The sequence below is a fragment of the Astyanax mexicanus genome, unplaced genomic scaffold (assembly GCF_023375975.1).
Source record: "Astyanax mexicanus isolate ESR-SI-001 unplaced genomic scaffold, AstMex3_surface scaffold_48, whole genome shotgun sequence".
Lineage (NCBI taxonomy): Eukaryota > Metazoa > Chordata > Actinopteri > Characiformes > Acestrorhamphidae > Astyanax > Astyanax mexicanus.
Genome location: NW_026040058.1, coordinates 8,204 through 28,199, shown reverse-complemented (window position 1 = coordinate 28,199; position 19,996 = coordinate 8,204). Strand labels below are relative to the sequence as shown.

The following is a 19,996-nucleotide window of genomic DNA, read 5'->3' as shown; positions in this document are numbered from 1 at the left end:
GAGAAAATGGGAAAAAATTGAAATAAAATGATAAAAAAGAAAAAAAATATATTAAATTTGTATTGTCTAATTTTGATTTCTAGGCTGGTTATGACACAAGTGACTCCAGCTACTATTTCTCAATCCCCGGATCATTTCAACGCAACTACAACAATGACTTCACATACACAAGCAATGTGAATGTCACGGGCAGATGGGCTTTCCGTGTAGATCACGGATCACAAACATGTCAGTTTAATGGTAATGTCACTTCAAGCTAAAGAAAACAATACCTGCTTTTGAGAATCGGTATCAGTACCACAGTAACACTATTAAATGTATCTCATGTAACTTTCTCTCAGGCAACACTGTACCTCAGGGAACCAGTTTCTGGACAGATTCCTCATGCTGGGAGAGATGCACCTGCACTCGCAGGGGTCTCCAGTGCAGCTCACAGCCTTGCACATACTCTCAAGCCTGCCGGCCTGCTGCCTTGGAGTACAGCTGCCAAAATGTTCAACGCCAAACCTGCACCATCTCTGGAGACCCTCACTACTACACCTTTGACAATCAGATCTTCCACTTTCAGGGGACCTGCACCTATGTCCTGTCGGAGGTACACAAACATTTATTTTATTGGTGTGGAATTTGTGGTCGGCATATGAAACAGAATCTGTAGTCTTGAACCTGTCTGATTTTGAAATTTCTGTACAGGCTTGTGGGGATGGGTTGCCATACTATCGAATTGAAGGGAAAAATGAGCACAGGGGCAGCACACGTGTATCATGGACACGCTTAGTCCGAGTGTTTGTCTATGATGAAGAACTGGAACTGGTGAAAGATCATCAATATGAGGCCAAGGTAAGCATCACTGAGGTAGTTCATTAAAGTTTATTTTAATGAAGTCCTTTCTGTGATTGTTTTTTTTTTTGTCTGTTTAGGTCAATGGCAGTTTTGCATCAACACCTTTCAGCCTCCGGAATGGCTCCATTCAAGTCTACCAGTCAGGTTTTTCAGTGGCCATCAGTACAGATTTTGGCTTGGTTGTCACATATGATGCATATTCCTACGTGACCATCAGTGTGCCTTTTGACTACCAGAATGCAACCTGTGGCCTATGTGGCAATTTCAACCACCACCCAGAGGATGACTTCCGTACACCTTCAGGTGAAGTCTTGAGTTCAGATACAGACTTTGCAAATTCTTGGACAGCAACAGGGGACACAGATCCTGGCTGCCAGAATACCTGCTCAGGCTTGACTTGTGCTGCTTGTACTGAAGCTCAGAGGAGCCTCTACAGTAATTCAGACTACTGTGGAATCCTGGGAGATCCTGCTGGTCCTTTTAGCTCTTGCCACTCAAGACTGTCACCCCAGACCTTTATGGAGAACTGCATCTATGATCTTTGTGTGGGAGGAGGATACCAGCCAATCCTATGCCAGGCACTCAATGTGTATTCTGCTCAATGCCAGCAGCAAGGCGTTCAGCTTGGCCTTTGGAGGAGACAAGGATTCTGTGGTAGGAGTCAAAAGAGATTTTTACTGATTTTACTAATAATAAAAGGTGGAAGAGCATGTCGAACTAAACTATTATTTTCTCACTGTTTACTTTCAGAAATCTCATGTCCCAGGAACAGTCACTTTGAGTCCAGTGGAACAAGCTGCCCTGCAACGTGCAGTAACCCCACTGCTCCCGTAAACTGCCCTTTGCCGAACCAGGAGAGCTGCATCTGTGACGCAGGATATGTCCTAAGTGCTGGAGAATGTGTATCTCAAGCCAACTGTGGCTGCACTTTTGAAGGACTCTACTATGCCAGTGGTCAGTCAGTGATATTGGATGGGGACTGTGGGAGGCAGTGTTCCTGCAACAGTGGAGTAATGAGCTGCCAAAACTACCAGTGTGGTCCACAAGAGATGTGTGCAATCCATAATGGTGTGAGAGGCTGCAGACCAATAGGCTATTCCACCTGCTGGGTTGAAGGACCAGGCTTCTATCACACATACGATGGACTGATGTTCAGCTACCCAGGAGCCTGTGAACTGACCCTCAGCAGGGTGATGGGACTTTCTCCACTCCCTAACTTTGCAGTAACAATTCAGAAACAGCCCTCAGGCCCTCAGGGCTTTTCCAGAGTGCTGACATTTGAGGCAGAGGGAACTCAGGTTTCTATGAAGATGGAAGAAGGAGGAACAGCAACTGTAAGCTCATCTATTAAGTTATTTTTGAAATTGCTATCTTATCTTACCTTATCTTATTTCCAATCACATTACAGTGCATAGCTACATTGTAAACAAGGTTGAGTTTTAGATTAAATAAAGGTTGAAATTCTTTTTCAGGTGGATGGTCAGGAAGTTGCTCTGCCATTTAGCGTTGGCAGCGGTCGAATCCATATCTACCACAGCAGTGTGAAGGGCATAATCATGGAAACCACTTTTGGTGTAACTGTACGAGCTGACTGGCCACACCTCATCCGAATCACTGTCCCCAGTACCTACAATGGCACACTTGGAGGACTGTGTGGGAATTTCAATGAATACCTTGAAGATGAATTCCTCAGTCCCGATGGAGTCTTGCTGAATGACTCGCGAACATTTGGGGATAGCTGGCGAGATGGGTCCCTCTCAGCCCACTGTGAAGAATCCACTGATATCTGGCAAAAAGGGTATTATCAGGACAGCAACCAGTTCAGGATGCATTGCAGCATACTTTCCTCACCATCTGGACCTTTCGCTCAATGCCACAGCAGTCTGGATCCCTCGGCGAAGGTAGAGGATTGTATCAGTTCCCTGCAACAGACAGAGGGTGCAAAGGAAGCCCTGTGTGAGGCCCTGCGAGGGTATGCTGTGCTTTGCCAGCAAAATGGCATTGTCTTGCAAGAATGGAGAAACATCACTGACTGTGGTGAGTTCTGAAGAAAACATTTTAGTAGCTTTATCATTTTATAAAGTATTTCTAAATACAGTAATTTTCTTATATATATAACAATTTTCAAACACCAACCAACACCTTGCTTCTTGTTCCTTATTCTCCTAAAGAGTTCCCCTGCCCAACCAACAGTCATTATGAGCTGTGTGGAACTTCCTGCCCAGCAGCCTGCCCTAGTCTCTCATTCCCCTATCTGTGCACCCAACACTGCCAGGAAGGGTGCCAGTGTGATGATGGGCTTCTTCTGAGTGGAGACCACTGTGTGCCACCCATTGGCTGTGGCTGTCTGCAAGAAGGGCGCTATAGGCAGGGTGGGGAGCGTTTCTGGTACGGTGAGCAGTGCCAGTCCCTATGCATCTGTGATGGGACCACAGGTTTTGTCCGCTGCAACCCATCATCTTGCAGTGAGCAGGAAACCTGTCGTATTGTCGGAGGAGAATATGGCTGCCACCCTCAACCCCGTGCCACATGTTCTGCATCAGGGGATCCCCATTACACCTCTTTTGATGGACGTAATTTTGACTTCCAGGGCACCTGCAGATATATCTTGTCAACTGTCTGCAGTGACAATCAAGATCTACCATTTTTCCAGGTTGTTGCAAAAAATGAAGCATGGAATGGGCTCCCAGTCTCAATCACTGTTGAAGTTTCTGTTAATGTCTCAGGACACCTGGTTCTGGTCTCACGTAACAAGCGTGGCATTGCTGTGGTAAGCATCAAAGTTAAACCCTTTAATATTAACAACTTTTAAGAGGAATGTATATAATAATTCTTGTTCTTTTCTCTTAGATTGACAGTGAGACTAAGAATCTTCCAGTCCTCCTGGATTCTGGCAGTGTCTCTGTTTACTCCAGTGGGCAGAACACATTCATTACAACTGACTTTGGCCTAAGTGTGAGTTACGATGGCTCTTGGGTAGTGCGCGTCACTGTTCCAGCTAATTACAGTGGAGCAACCTGTGGCCTGTGTGGTAACTTTAATGGCCAGACAAATGATGATTTCCGAATTCGCTCAGGTGAACTGGTTTCTTCAGCTTCTCAGTTTGGAGCTGACTGGAAGGTCGGGAATGATACTTCATGCGATGATGAATGTGGAGACTCCTGTGCACGATGCCAAAACCCAGTGTCAGCACGGTCTCAGTGTGAGATTCTCAGGGACAGACAGGGTCCTGTAAGTTTCTGTCATTCCTACGTGGACCCCGAGGCCTACTTTAACGATTGTGCTTTCGACTTATGCCTCTCGGAGTACCAACATGATGTACTGTGTCGATCTATTCAAACCTATGTGAGTGCCTGCCAGTCTGCCAATGCTCCAGTCTTGCCCTGGAGGCAGAACACAACCTGCCGTAAGTGACTTACTTAAATATGACCTAAATGATGGAAGAACATAGATTTGAGGTATTAGATGGAGATAGTGGAGTTTTAATTAGGAGGGAATCAGGAGGGACACTCATGAAAATAATCCTTACTTTTGGACTTCAAATATGATATTGCAATGCACACTAGATTACCCCACAAAAAAAAAGATAATAATTGTGTAGCTAATGTAACGTGCCTGTGTGTTCCTTACAGGCATGGACTGTCCCATGAACAGCCACTATGAACTTTGTGGCACAGACTGTGAGCATACCTGTGCTAGTAGCATTGATTCTGTATGCGAGCATGCCTGTTCAGAGGGCTGCTTCTGTAATGAAGGCTTTGTGAGAAGTGGGGGCTTCTGTATCCCAGTGGAACAATGTGGCTGCCTCTACAATGGATTTTATTTCAATGTGAGTTCCCAATGGCTATATATCCATCTATCAAAATACACAACCTCAATAATTCAGTTTAAAAAGTTAGACATTGTTGGTGTTATCATAAAACTAATTACTGTCATTTGCACTTGCCTTTTAAAGATAGGTGAGAAGTTCTGGAACCAAGAATGTTCACAACACTGTGAGTGTTTTGCTCCCAATGACCTCCGCTGCTCCTCCATCTCCTGCTCTCCCACCCAGGAGTGTATGGTCAAGAATGGCCAACGCGGCTGCTACAGCACAATGTCCTCATGCATGGTGTGGGGTGATCCCCATTACCTTACCTTTGATGGAGCTGTAACCACCTTCCAGGCAGGAATAGAGATTTTAAACTTTTTAAATCTTTTTTTCTTTTGAAATAATGTAACATATGTTCATATATTATTGATCCTTTCCAGGGCACTTGCTCATATGAGATATCTAAGACCTGTGGCAATCTCTTAGACAACGGCCTGGAGTTTCTTGTAGTGGCGACCAACATGCACCGTGAGAACAAGGATGTGTCCTTTGCCTCTGTAGTGGACATATGGCTTTCTAAAGGGGGACAGCGTTCACAGATTACTATCGGACAGAACAAGAGAGTGAAGGTACAGGCCTTTCCTGTTTTGAATCAGGAGTGGGGAAAAGTTGCTGTTATTTCTTCTTTTTCTTCTTTCTTTCTTAAATTTCTTTTCCATTCTCTCTGCAGGTTGATGGGACAGACATTGACTCATCTGCTTTTCAAATCGGCCAACTTGCAGAATTACATCAGGAGAATGATTTTGTGGTTGTAAATGCATCCAGTGAGTTGATGGTCTACTTTGATGGTCGTTTTACACTTTTGGTGAGACTGGACGAAAGCTTTCACGGATCTGTATGTGGAATGTGTGGAAACAATAACGGAGACGCTGCAGATGACAAAGCTATGCCCAGTGGAGCTCTTGCACCCAGTGACGATGAATTTGGCAACAGTTGGAGATCAGAAATCAGCACCCAAGGGTATTTATCTCTGTTGTATATAGTAATTAAAAAAGAAACTTAAAATACATTATAATGGACACACAAGCAGGTAAAAGAGCTGAAGATGACAAATCAGAATTCCATCAGTTTGTTTTGTAAATATGAGATTAATTAAATAGAGTTGACATTAGAAGTAAGTTAAATGGCCAGTATACCCCCTGATGTTTGGTGACTCCACCCTCAGGTCAAATTTAAAAAATGCTAAAAAAGGAAGAAGTCGTTGATGTATGGGTTTAGAGGACAGGAGGGAGAACTTCACTGATTGACTGATATGCATATAGTGTCATCGCACCAAAGTACATGGAAACTTAACCCACTCCTATAGCACAGTTAAACCTGGTGGAAATGACCACAGTAAAAGGAAAGGTTAATGATAAAATTTAAGCAGGACTGGTAGGTTTCATTACTTCAAAGGAAAACATTTTAGCTATTCATGGAAAAAATATGGTTTAGGGTTTAGTGGCTCTTTAATAGTTTTTTTTTTAGCTCAACTTTACTTTTTTACACCATCACTGATTGTACTGTGTTCTTTCCAGGTGTGGAGCTATTGATCAGAGATATGATGTGAACGACTGCCCCTTCACACAGGAGTACTCTGAAGTCTGCAGCATCATCACCAACACCAGCGGACCTTTCCAGCACTGTCATTTCCATGTCAACCCCATGGTTTACTTCAGGTCCTGCGTGTATGATCTATGTGTCTACTCATCAGCCAATGGCATGCTGTGTTCAGCTCTGGAGGCCTATGAGGTTGCTTGCACTACAATGGGTCTGGAGATCTCAGAGTGGCGCTCTGATCTAGGCTGCTGTAAGTCAGCTATTTTTATGGCTCTCTCTCATTTAGATTATCTGGGTTAAATGTGAAGTGTTTTACTGATTGATTATATGATTGTTTGGTGATTTTTGTATATTATTTCCATTTTTCTATCTTCAGCGTACACGGACCCTTGTGCAGAGCTGGAATGCACAGCAGACGAGTGGTGTGGAGAGAAAGATAACATCTATGGCTGCTTCTGTAACGAGAACCATCCTAGACCAAAGAAGGAGTCTTATGGTACGAAGATATTTTAGGGCATTGGCATCAACAGACGCTCAGTGCCCCTTTACTGCCTGTTTCATCTTTCCATTCTCTCTCTTTTGTTCCAGACTCCAAAGAAGAGTGTGAGAGCAGCTCTGGCACCATGTCTCTGTCCCGCTGTCAGCTCTTTGAAGCTGGTTTCTCTGCTGACATCCTGCACCTGAGTGACCCCAACTGCACAGGGACAATCCAGAACGGCAGACTGGTCTTCTCCTTTGATAACGATGCAAACATCTGTGGGACAAATCTTGTGGTACAGTAAACAATAATGACACTGATTGAGTTTTTTACAGTTTATTAAGCAGCTGTAAACACGCCCTTTGTAGTTATTTAAATGTAAAGACAACAGTTTTAGCATAAGGTTGTGCACTGCATTCAAAAATATTAAATAATCAGTGCAAAAAAAGTACATTTTTGCATCTTGTTTCAGTTTCTGTAACATTTACGTGCAGTAAGTGATAGGGGGGCCAGAAACCTGTCACAAAGGTAAAATTCACAAAGCTAAGTCTGTTCTTGGACAAGTTAGAGGACTGTTTCAAGGCAGGCTTGCATGTCTTTAGACCCAGATGCCCCTGGGTCAGTCGGCGCATATATTATACATTTTGGGATTTAATTAACACAGGTCTGCAATTAATTAAGAAACAAGCAGTCATGCCATGTTTGGTTAGGATTTTCTTAGGGATGCCCACTCCTAATTAGGATAGTCAGGAGAGCCTTAAGTAAGACTCCACCAGCTACATGGTGGGTGATTTATGGGCAACAGCAAAAATTAGTTAGTTGGCCTGAGCTGTGGTATGAAGAATCTGTCTGACTTAACGTAACGCACAGTTGGTGTAAGAGGAACAACATAATGTAAAACAAATTCAAAAAAGAGTAATTTCTGTGGTTTAGTTTCGGTCCAAATACCTGATACATAAAGATGGAAATACATTAACTCAGTAAACTCCAGCAAGGACTTTATTAGCAAAAGGGGACCAACCAAAGGTGGACAAAAAAGGTCTGCAACTTAAACTGCAGCCTCAACTGGAACTCCTAATTAAAAAAAATATCCATGATTTATATACCAACAGTCCCTTTCCTGTGTCTTAGAACTTCCTAAAACTATTTATGTGTAAAGCTACGTGAACTGCTGACCAATTTTTAAATGTACTGAATTTACAATATCTACAGGCCAATGGTACACACTTCATCTATGAGAACACTATCCAAGGAGGAGCAGACTCAGCAAGAGGATCCATCCACAGAAAGAAATATCTAGAACTGCAGTTCTCCTGCATTTATCAGATCAGCCAGACCCTCTCCATGGACACAGAATTGACCCCTCTGCAGAGGTAGGGGAGCTGTGGCCCGCGTTCTTAAAAACCTTCATTAATATTCTACTAATTTAAACTGATTAATAGCTTAGATTGATGTATTAAAATAAAGCTTAGGAGACTTGATAATATTGCTGCTGTGTTTTTTAAATGTATATAGCGTCGTGCGCAAGAGGCTTCCAGGTCAGGGGATGTACCAGGTCCGGATCGTTCCCTATCAGGATGCTGCCCTCTCCCAACCTTACAACGGCAGTGTGAAGATAGTGGTGGACGAGAGGATCTATGTGGGAGTGTTTGTTCAGGGGGTGGACAGTCGTCAGATTGCCACAGTGATAGACTCATGTTGGGCCACTCCTGAGAATGACCAGAACCATGCTGTCCGCTGGGATCTCATCACTAACAGGTCAGAGTTTCTTACTTTCTTTGACTGTCCTGTTGATGTGCGCTCTTTACAGACATCATTCTACATTTAATTATTTAATTTAATACTTTAATTGTTTAATTAAAATCTTGAACTTTTAAAAGATGCTACTGGTTTCAGTGTGGCCAGTGGACCTAGGTACAGCCTTAGTCACCACTAATAATACAAATAAAGATATTGTGGAGTAAATCATAAAGTAGCACCAAGATTAACACCAAGATTATAAAGAAAGTAAATGAAATAAAATAAAAACAGAATATATAATAAATTAAAGAATGAAATTAAAAGGTAAATTAAACAAAAGAATAAAATATATAAAAAGGTAAAGGGAAAAGTCAGGTAAAACAGTTATAGGCTTTCTGAAAGTGGTTAGAAATTAAAAGTTCATTGTTTTAGAATTTTAGAGTTTCCTTTAGTGAATTCCAGCAAGCTGCTTCTCTGTAGCCAAAAGCAGATTTTATTTAAGCAATAGAACACGAGAGGGAGTGTGTTATCACGAATAACATCACGGCTGTGATCCGGTCGCAGGCACGAGCCGAATGTGTTGCTCACTGCACTGTTAACAACAATGACTTCTGTATTACCCGTGCTGGGACAAATTAATGGAAACCCATTCCATTTATTCTATGGGTCTGTGTCTGGGGAGGTTGTAGGAGAATGTCAGGGTTTAGGCCATAATTCTACACCCCTGAAATGAGTTTGATGTATATGATCCTGTAAAGGGATCTTGAAGGTTGAGCCTCACTGTTGAGCTTTTTGAATTAGTTTAAAGATGTTGTGAGCTAGCGGGGGACAGGAATAAGGGTGAAGGGAAAGGGCAGAGCCCTGTGTGTTTCCCACCCATGAGTAAAATATGATTTCAGAATAAAATTTTATTCATTTTCAGGTGTCCTAATCCAGAGGATACGACAGTAGAAGTTCTTCAGAACGGTGTCTCCACTACTGGCCGTTTCTCCTTCAGGATGTTTGCCTTTAATGGAGACTATCAGAAAGTTTTCCTTCACTGCTCCATTCACCTGTGCATTCTGGAGGGCAACAACTGTGCAGCGGTGAGTTTCATTCCTTTTTTCATCCTGAAACATCGTGCCACATTGATTTACAGTATAAATGTTCTCCAACAGTAGTCTTAGCTTTCTAAAGAAATATTTTTGTTTTTGCATTCCAACAATTTAATCTTGTTTATGTAAAAGGAATATTTTTATTTTCCTCTACCTCCAGTTCCTGTGCCTACTTCACAACTGACCCATCACTAATGCTTTATAAAAAATGACTCAGCATTAGGGTGCTTGTTTTAACAGCGGTTACATCAGTATATAATGTCCTTAAGAATTCATTAATGAATCATTTGTGTTTTGCAGCGCTGTTTCCCTGGGTTTCACCACAGAGTTGGCCGGTCTGTGGACATCCATGACATGGCCTCCATATCTGTGGGGCCTTTCATCTGGACAGTCTGAAGCACAGGTAATTAACAATCACATTCTAAATGTAACTTTTAAAAAATCTGTATTTAGTATGATAAAATGTATAGGATTCTGAAAATATTTTATTTACCACAGGAGGTTTTTAAAAAGCCCATTCAATTTGCCATAGAAAAATGAAGCTTAGGCACAGAAGCCCATAAACTACAACATGACAACACAACTGCAGTGGTCTATTGTAGAGCTTGTTGGTGATAAAATAAACGGTGAACATAAGGCTTGTGTTGTGTACAGTAAAGTTGTAAGTGGTATTAGTGAATATAGTAACTCTGTATTGTAGAGCTTGTTGGTGATAAAGGTCATGGTGAACATAAGGCTTGTGTTGTGTACAGTAAAGTTGTGAGTGGTATTAGTGAATATAGTAACTGTATTGTAGAGCTTGTTGGTGATAAAGGACATGGTGAATATAAGGCTTGTGTTGTGTACAGTAAAGGTGTGAGTGGTATTAGTGAATATAGTAACTCTGTATTGTAGAGCTTGTTGGTGATAAAGGTCATGGTGAACATAAGGCTTGTGTTGTGTACAGTAAAGTTGTAAGTGGTATTATTGAATATAGTAACTGTAATATACAGAAGCAGTTAAAGTAACTTTTTGTGATTCTAATGTAAATTTACATCTGATCTGTGTCATCCAATCATCCATTTTGTGTTTACAGGATTCCTCAGATGAGGACTTTCTGGATAACCTGACTCTACAGACCTTTGTAAACAACGATTTTACCCAACCCCGATTTAATCTTCTTTTAATATAATTAGCCACCGACTCTGCATGGATTTCTCTGTTTTATTCATTAATCAGTCTTTATTTCATTCTGATAAGTTTCTGTAACTGAAGAAATATAATTAAGATATGCTACCTGCACAATTACAAACATGACTGCAGGATAAAGTGAATTTTGAGTGTTGACTTTTCTTTATATGGAGACAATTATCCATCATCTTTATGATTACTTTTTATAGCATTTCTCAATAAATTACTCTGTCAAGCATGACTTGTGATATCATGTCTTTTGATTCCTTCACATGCTAAGAAATCTCTCTCTGAGACCTTTGTACTCATTTTTTCATTAATACCTTCATTTACTGGATGCATTTCCCATGGATGAAATTATCTCAATTATCTCTAGCACACACCCAATGTGCTGTACAGATGAACTATAGATATGATTCCACTATCAAGATCTCACTGACCATCAGTGTTAGAAACACTGAAAAGTCAAAAGGAAGAAAATGCCTCTGAAATATTTGTGATGTATAAGATAAACCATGATCTTTAAACAGTACTGTTTAAATTTACCACTGTTTACTTTAAAACTATTTCTTTAGTTTGTGATAATTAATGAAGAGACTAAAGAGAGGTTAGGGAAACAAAAACAGTGCAGACTGATCACTATTCAGGCTAGAAATCATTATAATAACAGTAATCATAAGGACATACTTCAAATAAAAACCTGTAAGGCATGTTAATAGATACAAGTGTAACACCCCTCTGTACCTCGTAATATTAATGAAAGGTGGGTGTTTGCTTCATATCTGTAAAATAAATTAACCTTTCACTGTTTTTTAATTCAACTGACTAATTAAATACTGAAAAAAATATAGCTCTAATTACCTTATTAAGCATTCGAAGAAACCCAGTATGAACTGTGGGCCACACGGGCCAGAATGGACCAGGAGCAGACACGGGATGAAGAAAAACTTCCCTGAAGGGGTCTTTAATGTCTTTCCTCAGAACAGCGTCTCCGCTCCTGCCAGGCTGGGAGTTCAGTAGCAGATTCAGAGCACTGCCAGTCTTTCAGAGAATCCCCACTCGGCGTCCTCTTGCTTCGGTCCGAACCCTGCGACCCAGGAACCTGCGAGTGAGTGAGAGAGGCGGGATAAAACGGAAGAGCGAAACACATGTTAACCTCTGGAGTGTATCCACCCGCATACTTTCTTCTTCTCTGGCGTTTTATGGCAGCTGGCATCCAATTTGTTGCATTGCTGCCACCTACAGTTAATGAGCTCTTAATGAGCCAAGTGTCTGTCAAATATTTAAAAAAACAATACTTATATAGATTTAAATGGCACTTCTGCCATGCCCACGTTTATCTATATTTATCACAGGCAATTAAAACATGGTCCACTGTCTTAGGCTGACGGTAGTGATGTCAAATTCGAAACTCGGAATCGAACTGAATCGATTCATTTGAATCACGGTGTTCTGAAGCACTGTTTCAAAGTCCATATCAAAAGGGGAAAGCCACGTGACTGTTCCAAAAACAGGTTTCGTTAGGTCACGCAGTTTCGATACGTTTCAATTTTTTTCCCGCGTTGTAGTCCGCACTTTAGTTCAAGCAGCTGGTCTGAGATCAGAATGTTTGGTCTCCCAAATGCTTCTTAATTAATCTGCTCTCTGATCTCAGAACTGTGCTGGCTTTCACATGACACATGACAACATTTCCACACCCTCATACACTTTAAAAGAGATGCAAAAAATCGTGACTGTTTTTGTAAAGAAGAAAAGAACACGTTGAAATGCTTTATTTAAACAACATACTTTGTACATTTGTGAAATGGAAGCATCTCGAAAAAGACCTGTTTGGGATCATTATAAAATTGAAGGCAAACAAGTAAAGTGCTTGATCTGCCAACAGCATCTGTCTTACTATAATAATAGCACAACTATGTGGCGACACCTTCGTTCAGAGCATCCTGTATTGTCCAGTGCCAGCACATCTTCTGGTGTTGGAAAAGATTCCACATATGGTATGATATGACATTTAATTAAAAGTAATAGATTTCTAATTTATTATATAATATTAATTTTCACATTATTTGTATATATAGTCAGCAAAACATGATCATCTTAATAAATGTATATAAACATATATTTGAGTGTGACGTATACTCAATTTAATGTATATTAATATACATATTGTATTGATAGTATACTTAAAAAAGAGCTGGATGAAGCTCTTGTCAATTTCATAATAAAGGATTCACAACCCTTTTCTGTTGTGGAAGATGAGGGTTTCAGAGATCTTGTTCAAAAACTCGATCCTAACTATGTACTGCCATCTAGAAATTCCCTGAAGACAATGGTGAGATCCAGATATGAGCAGGAGAAGAAAACTGCAATGACAGAAGTGATGAAAGCAACATCTGTGAGCCTGACATCGGATATGTGGACCTCAATAAACATGGATGCCTACCTGGCAGTAACATGCCATTACATCAATGATGAAAGCAAGCTTTGCACCACTTTATTGGGGGTGTCCGAATTTTCTGAAAAACACACACAGCAGAGCACATAAGAGAGGCCAAGACTGCACTACTGGATTCATGGGGGTTAAAGGACAAGATCACATGCTGCTAATATGATTGCCTGTGCACATCTTTTACATGCACGCCATGTCCCTTGTTATGCCCACACATTAAATCTGGTGGTGAAAAAGGCAATAGAACAAACTCATGATCTGCATGAATTAAGGCTTCAATCTCTGAACACTGTAGGCTGTTTCAAATCTAGCACCAAAACAAAAGAGAAGCTCTTTAACATCCAGGAACAGATGGGAAAACCTCAAATGAAACTTTTCCAACAGGTGGAGACAAGATGGAATAGCACCTTTTCAATGTTTCAGCGTTTATTTGAGCAACGTGAAGCAGTGGCAGCTGCTAGGGTTATTTGACCTCCGAGTGCTGTGCTATAATTCGTTCTGCATCTCAGACTCAAATCAGTTAGAGTCAGCCATCAACATCAGCAGGTCCCTCATCAGCAGGTCAAGCATCTCTAGTCAGTCAGGAGGATCAAGAAAGCCTGTGGGATTTGTTTGACAGCAGAGTGGGAGAAACATCTCAGAGTCAGAGTGTTACTGCTGATGCTACTGTTGAGGTTCAACGATACCTCTCATCTCCATATCTGCCCAGAGGAGAAGACCCCATGGATTACTGGCTCAGACAGTCTGCCGTCTTTCCTCATTTGTTTCAATTAACCAAAAAAAAAACGGTCTATAGTTGCTTTTTGAGCTGTCAGAACCGAGAGACAGCTTGATGAAGACAGAGCTTAATCCCCATTGGCTAGACCCCCTCCCCCATCCCACTCACACACACACACACACAAACAAGTGACCCTGTTTCTGTTCATTTTAAAATAAAAACATAAATTTTTAATCTCTTTAACCAAAATAGACATTTTAATGATCTTGTGATAATATTTTTGTCACATGTCATTTTGTAACTGTAAAACACTAAAATTCCTTTTGTATTTTAGGTCCTTAATTTTTTTTCTCTCTTCATTTTTTGTTGTTTTAAAAACTGCAAACAATAAAGCTTGTTTTATCGCCATTGTTGTTATTATTATTATTATTTGTTTTTTTTTATTGTTATTGTTGTTGCTGTGTTATAAAAGGGAAAAAATGCAGACCTAATTTTATATATATTTATATCAATAAATATTACCATTTAAATATTAGGTAGGATTGACAAAAGAATGTTAAATCATTGTGACATAATATTATTTTCTCTCAAAAAAACAATACACTGTATTCAGTGCTTATCATTTAAAATTTCTCCTAATAGTAAGCTAGCTGTTATTCTAGCTGATATGCATGCAGTTTAATGCTATAAAATCAGAGGAAGATCTACTTTTATTCTTTTATAAGAGCCACACTGGGAGATCTGCTGTAGTTTGCTGGTGGTGGAGACTGTCCAACTTGACTTCTCTTTACCCTCACCCTCACCCCTACCCCTTCACAACTCCACCCCGCCCAACTGCGCACTACAACTCTGTTTGACCAGCAAGGTGAGGCGCAGCTGCATCTACAACATGCCTCTTCTGTTTTAAAAATGATCAGGGTGATGACCTAGAATGAACTGGAATGTTGTTTGACAGCTTCAGTATATTAGTTGAGTACATTGCGTTCATGTCTAATTTGAAATAGAAACTAAAATTGTATTTTTCTTAAAGTAAGTTCTTAAAATAAAGTACTATTATGCATTATGTCACAGAGTCAAACATCAAATTCAACGTTTTGTCTGATATTTTATTATATAAATACATACAAGGGTGAAACCTTTTAGACCAGGTTTTAGACCACTATAATTTATTGTCCTAACAGACAGTCCTGGTGGAAACAGGAAACACTGAATTCTGTGATTTGATCAGCTGTGGTTTTATGTTTGTTGGATACAATCTGGGTTAGCACCTGAACATCCCTTTCAGACAGCTTCCTCTTACAGCATCCACAGTTAATCCTGTTGGATGTGGTTGGTTCTTCTTGGTGGTATGCTGACATTACCCTGGATACCGTGGCTCTTGATGCATCACAAAGACTTGCTGTGTTGGTCACAGATGCACCAGCAAGACGTGCACCAACAATTTGTCCTCTTTTGAACTCTAGTATGTCACCTATAATGTTGTGTGCATTGCAATATTTTGAGTAAAACTGTGCTTTTACTCTGCTAATTGAACCTTCACACTCTAACTGGTGCAATGTGTAATTAATGAAGACTGGCCACCAGGCTGCTCCAATTTAGCCATGAAACCTCCCACACTAAAATGACAGGTGTTTCAGTTTCATTGTCCAACCCCTATATATATATATATATATATATATATATATATATATATATATATATATATATATATATATATATATATATATATATATAGTTTTACCTGCTTCCAATAGACAGACAGACAATCCCAAATCAGAATAAAAAAAAACTGTTTTACATTTAATTTGACTAAACCCAAGACATTTTCATTTTGTCTTGTCAAGTTCTGCAGTCTTGCTTTTTTAATGTGAGCAGCATGTTGTTTTACACTATGTTGTTAAAAAAGGTGGATGGCCCTTTTTAATTTTATGCCAAAAAAGAGATCTGGTGCACTGATATGTGTGGAAGGAATGACAGATTCGCGTGTTAAGAAATGGTTTGTGTTCTTACCCTTAAAACACTGAAATTAATCCTGATCTCATGATATTCTGCACTATAGTGGGAGAAATATTCAAATCCTTTTTCAATATTTCTTTGAGTAACCTTGTTTTAAAACAATCCAATAATAATTCATTTGTTACAAACTAAAGATCCTCTAAAGCCCATCTCAATGATGTTTCCTGGGTACTACTTTCAAAATAAATAATGTACAATAATTAGGATCATCTGTTGAAGTCACCTGTTAAACATGTAATTATGTAGTTTTTTCACCTTCTTTCTAGCTAAAAATTGTCCCTGTGGCAGGTAATATTCTTACTTGGTGTTGTAGATGGATATACAGACAAAAAGACAGACAGACATATAAAATAAGACAGACAGGTGGTGTAGTAATATGCTGTAATTTCCTCGTGCTTTAAGCTAGAATGCAGTTTGACCTTTACTGTTCCTCTCGTGTTTCAGAGGCATGCTTCTTAATATAATATTAATTCAAAACGTAACCATAAACTTCCCCCAGAGCTTTACACAAACTCATCACCTGCAGCACTTTCTGTAACTTTCTGAATAGGTTTTGTTCTGCTTAGTGCATCTGAATGTCTGTTCAGATCTGCAGTACTGTAGGGCTTGTACTCTATAATAGAAAAACCCAACACCATCCAAACATCTTCCTTGGGTGGTTAGCAGGGTGACCACATAGCTAAAATTCTTCATGAAATGACAAAAGAAAATAGCAAAGCCCAGGAAGCTTTGGACCAGCACAGGTGGACTAGGGCCAGTCCTCCACTGCTTGATCTCGGTGGGATCCATGCACAGCGTGTTGTGAGACACAACAAAACCAAAAAAGGGAAATGGTCTGTGCGGGGAACTGGGACTTCTCAAGCTCGATGTAACTGTGGAGAACTGGAGAACCCGTTGGACATGAGTGACATGTTCGTCTATGGCAGTGCTGTAGACAAGTACTGCTCCAGGGCCTCCCAAAGAACCTCATTAATGAACCCCTGCAAGACGGCGGGGGGGTGCATCAACCCGAACGGCACGTCCAGGTACTCATAGTGCCCGGACGGCGTAATGAACACCTCCAGCTCTCCACCCGCTCTGACACAATATAACTCCAAGTAAATCAAACTTCTGTGAAATCAAACTGTCCAGTTAGGAAGCAACACTAATGAATAAATAAATATATAAATCAATAAATAAGAAATGTATTTATTAATGTACTAATTTACCTATACAATTATTTATGCGTGTATTTTTTTTTTATATATATATTTATTTATTCATTAATTTATATGTGCATTTATTTATATATTTATTTATTTCAGCATTTATTTATTTATTCATTTATATATTTTAAAAAATATATAAATTAAAAAAAATCAATCTGGCTTTAGGTCAGATCACAGTACCATAACAGCAGCTATGTTGGTAACAAATGATATTATGAATGCCTTGGATAGAAAGTAGCATTGTGCTGGTCTATTTGTCGATCTATCCAAGGCATTTGACTCTGTTGACCATGAGCTTCTGCTAGGTAGGCTTAGTGATATTGGCATAGGTGCTAAAACCTTGCCCTGGTTCAGGAGTTATCTCACTGACAGATCTCAGTGTGTATTTACAGAAGGTTATAAATCAAAGGTTCTGGAGATCCCCAAGGGAGTACCTCAAGGTTCAGTTTTAGCTCCTGTATTATTCTCTATTTTTATAAATAACATTGGAAAGAACATGCTTACAGCTAAAGTTCATCTCTATGCAGATGATACAATAGTCTACTCAGTTGCCTCCTCTCTGAGTCAGGCTATTGCTGAGCTACAGGTTGCCTTTCAACAGTTACAGGTCTCACTTAATGATCTAAACTTGGTTCTTAATTCTAAGAAAACCAAATGTATGATTTTTTCTAGAGGTCACTCTCAGATCCTAGATTCGGCTGAGATTCACACTATGGGAGGGGACAAAATAGAAAGAGTCCCATCCTATAAGTACTTGGGAATTTGGTTAGATGATAGGATGTCCTTCAGAGTGCACATTGAGAACCTAGTAAAGAAATTGAAGGCAAGATTGGGTTTTTATTATCGAAATAGGACCTGCCTGCATTTTGCTGCACAAAAAATACTTGTTCAAGCTACATTTTTATGTGTTTTAGATTATGGGGATATTATCTATATGCATGCTGACTCCTTCTTACTTCGCCGGTTAGATCCATTGTACTACAGTTCTTTACGTTTTATATCTAATTCATTGTTCCGCACACATCATTGTGTACTTTATGATTTAGTGTCATGGCTTTCTCTGAGCTTGAGCAGACAACACCACTGGTACATTTTTATTTATAAAGCTCTGTTGGGTAAACTTCCTTCCTATTTGTGTAATTTGCTGTCACGTTTTAACAGTTTTTATGATTCTCGCTCTTCCAGAAGGCTGCTTTTGAAGGTCCCCAGAATTAGTTTAGAACTGGGCAAAAAAGCTTTCTCCTATTTTGCACCGTGGTCTTGGAATAACCTTCAAAGCAAATTACATCTTAATGATTTGGTCTCCTTCAGTAATTTTAAAACTTTGTTAACAAATTCTGTGACAGAAACATGTAACTGTTATTCCTAAGCTGCATTTGTGTCTGATTTAGAAATTCTATGTAACTGGTTGTTTTTTGTCTATGTTGAATGCCCTTATGTGAACTGTCTGATTGTACTTTGTCTGTAACTGGAAATGGTGTGCCACCTTGGCCAGGTCTCCCTCGAAAAAGAGATATTTATCTCAAGGGATTTCCTGGTTAAATAAAGGTTAAATAAATAAATAAATATATATATATATATATATATATATATATATATATATATATATATATATATATATATATATATATATATATATTTATTTATTTATACATTTATATGTGCATTTATTTATTTATACTTATGTCATTTTTGGTCCTCCATAGTCTTACACACTGCTTTTGTAAAAAAAAAAAAAGCACTCCTTGTACAAAAAAAATTCAGAGTGTTTCAATTTAGTAAAATAAAAAAAACTTATAATTTTTATGTGGTCTCATTTTTTTCCAGAGCTATATATATTTGTAGCCTAACTACCAATAATGCTTTCTTTTATGATAATATTTTTTTGTGCCTTAACTAAAGGTATTCAGGACCTTTTGGGTATCTTTCAGTGCCGTGTACGACAGATAAATTGATGAAGATATTTGCTGTAAATAATAAATACATTAATAATATATTATTTATAGTATTTAATAGTGCAGTATTTTCCTGGTACAGAGCTGTGCAATGGAGTTGGAATGCAGTTGGGGATGCAGTTTGACTCATTTTCGGTTCTCTTATTTCAGGAGGTTAAAGCTGAACTTTAAATTGAAATTAAAATTCCAAAACTGCCAAAAAAACACAAACCACTCCTCTCATACCACAGACACACCTGTGCCTGAAGCAATTAAACAAAGGTGGATCAGATTCCGTTTCTATTGTCAGGTTCTCCTAACATTTTAAATATCTTATATCACATTTTCAACTGCACCTGACAGAAGATGATAGTCCTGATTTGAGGAGATTTGATGAAGAATTAATAGGAGAGTGAACTCCAGCTAAAGGATGGGCCTTTTACATTCTAGAGGGGATGTGGCTAAAAATAAATCATTAAATAAAATGGAATACATGCAAGCTTTCTTTAAGATTTGCATTGCACATCCCATTGTGAGTGCACTTAATAAGAACCACATCATTTAATCCACTGGAACTGCACTTTTCCATACGAAGAATGTTGTGTAAGGGAACAAGACAACAACCAGAGCTTGCTCAAAATTGTACAGACACACATTACTCTAACCCAAATTTTTAACCCCCCTGGCCAGAACCTTACTTTTATTGTGGCCCATAACTGTTCAAACCCCTGTACTGTGTGTGACCAAGCACTTTACAAACCTCATATTATGGCCAATAACTTTACAGATCTTAGTTGCTGTGGCCCAAAGCTTAAAAAAAAAACTTTAATCGTAATATAGAAAAATATAACCCTTCTCACTGTGGCCGAGAACTTTAAACCCTCTCCTTATTGTGTCCCAGAACTATTTGAATGCCCAAACTTTACAACCCCACAT

The 19,996-nt window shown here is 39.3% G+C and overlaps 1 protein-coding gene across 26 annotated transcripts in view; it reads left to right on the top strand.

Moving 5' to 3' along the window:
* Positions 1 to 10,976, top strand: part of LOC111190550 (alpha-tectorin-like) — a 68,818-nt gene extending 57,842 nt beyond the window's left edge. For all 26 annotated transcript variants that reach the window (XM_049473953.1, XM_049473946.1, XM_049473938.1 and 23 more), the window contains 20 exons: positions 84 to 240; positions 342 to 595; positions 694 to 840; positions 921 to 1,497; positions 1,594 to 2,177; positions 2,316 to 2,880; positions 3,015 to 3,613; positions 3,694 to 4,249; positions 4,476 to 4,672; positions 4,799 to 5,008; positions 5,095 to 5,283; positions 5,385 to 5,674; positions 6,232 to 6,503; positions 6,630 to 6,749; positions 6,842 to 7,026; positions 7,944 to 8,104; positions 8,247 to 8,489; positions 9,394 to 9,556; positions 9,866 to 9,968; positions 10,641 to 10,976. In XM_049473953.1, the coding sequence (XP_049329910.1) occupies positions 84 to 240; positions 342 to 595; positions 694 to 840; positions 921 to 1,497; positions 1,594 to 2,177; positions 2,316 to 2,880; positions 3,015 to 3,613; positions 3,694 to 4,249; positions 4,476 to 4,672; positions 4,799 to 5,008; positions 5,095 to 5,283; positions 5,385 to 5,674; positions 6,232 to 6,503; positions 6,630 to 6,749; positions 6,842 to 7,026; positions 7,944 to 8,104; positions 8,247 to 8,489; positions 9,394 to 9,556; positions 9,866 to 9,961 (5,565 nt within the window). In that variant the 3' untranslated portion in view covers positions 9,962 to 9,968; positions 10,641 to 10,976. The remainder of the gene's footprint in view (positions 1 to 83; positions 241 to 341; positions 596 to 693; positions 841 to 920; positions 1,498 to 1,593; positions 2,178 to 2,315; positions 2,881 to 3,014; positions 3,614 to 3,693; positions 4,250 to 4,475; positions 4,673 to 4,798; positions 5,009 to 5,094; positions 5,284 to 5,384; positions 5,675 to 6,231; positions 6,504 to 6,629; positions 6,750 to 6,841; positions 7,027 to 7,943; positions 8,105 to 8,246; positions 8,490 to 9,393; positions 9,557 to 9,865; positions 9,969 to 10,640) is intronic.
* Positions 10,977 to 19,996: the final 9,020 nt, after the last annotated feature.